Raw genomic sequence first — 994 nt, 5'->3', positions numbered from 1 at the left:
AAAAAAAAAAAAAAAAAAAAAAAAAAAAGAGGCTAACTCCTAGAGTCTGAGCTCAGCAGCCCAGACTCTGAATTTTAAAACCAAGAACCTGTCAGACCTGAGTGAATGATCAAGAAAGCAGTTCTCCACTCGCTTCTAAGAAATCAAAGCAAATAAAACAAGTAAAAAACCAGGGGTAAGTTTCCTTGAACATATGAGTTGTGAGATAATCAGGAAAGTAAGTGTAAAGTTAGAAGTTCTCAGCAGCTCGAATTCAACTTAGCGGCCCTGGCTCTGATCCCCCAAGGGACCGGTCGTCAGCTCTTAAGTCTCCAGTCACCCAGAAACGCCGGCCCCAAGGCAAGGACTCAGGGACAGAAAAGGACAACTCGGGACCCTGGGAAGCCGCTTACCCATCACCGAGCAGTTAATGTCGCTTCGGGAACTTCTAGGGCCCACCTGGAACACCCAGGTGCCCAGCAGATCAGGGTAGGTGCAGTTGGCAGGAGTGTCGGAGCGCACGGTGCAGACTCCCAAAAGCACCAGCAGCAGGACGGCGCGCAAGGAGTGGGTCCAGGGACCCATGCTGACGGCGCCCGGGGAGCAGATGGCAGAGAAAGCAAGTACTGGAACACCACTCGATGGGAGTCAGGCGACCCTAGTGGCTCCCGCCTTAAAATACCCAAGAGCCCGGAAACCCAGGGTCCGCGGGGCGGGGTTACAGGGTGGTGAGAACAGAATGAGGTGGGGGAGGAGTGACTGTGAGGACGGGGGCGTGGAGTGACTGAGTTGTGCGGAGGGACAGGGTGTGACTAGGTGAGGCAGCACGAGGTGGCCTGAGGAAGTTAGTGACAGTGTAGGGTGGGGGCAGGCACCACTAGGAGGAAGAAGGAAAGTGGCCTTTGGGGACCTCTGCCTTTCAAGGAACGCTAAAGCTGAGAACTCTGTTGCGGTGTTTTGTAATGCCAGTGTGATTAAAATAGAATCTACCCTGTGCAATACAGGGTTGACAAGA

General features: G+C 52.9%; 1 protein-coding gene across 3 annotated transcripts in view; it reads right to left on the bottom strand.

The window, feature by feature from the left end:
* The window catches only part of Ctsc (cathepsin C), a 37,979-nt gene extending 37,297 nt beyond the window's left edge, over positions 1-682 (bottom strand). For 2 of the 3 annotated variants that reach the window (XM_029479384.1, XM_029479383.1), the window contains exon 1: positions 393-682. In XM_029479384.1, the coding sequence (XP_029335244.1) occupies positions 393-564 (172 nt within the window). In that variant the 5' untranslated portion in view covers positions 565-682. The remainder of the gene's footprint in view (positions 1-392) is intronic. The other variant, XM_021168580.2, reaches the window with a different exon arrangement.
* Positions 683-994: the final 312 nt, after the last annotated feature.

Source organism: Mus caroli, chromosome 7, assembly GCF_900094665.2.
Source record: "Mus caroli chromosome 7, CAROLI_EIJ_v1.1, whole genome shotgun sequence".
Lineage (NCBI taxonomy): Eukaryota > Metazoa > Chordata > Mammalia > Rodentia > Muridae > Mus > Mus caroli.
Note: the sequence above shows the minus strand (reverse complement) of the source record. Positions and strands in the feature narration are given on the sequence as shown.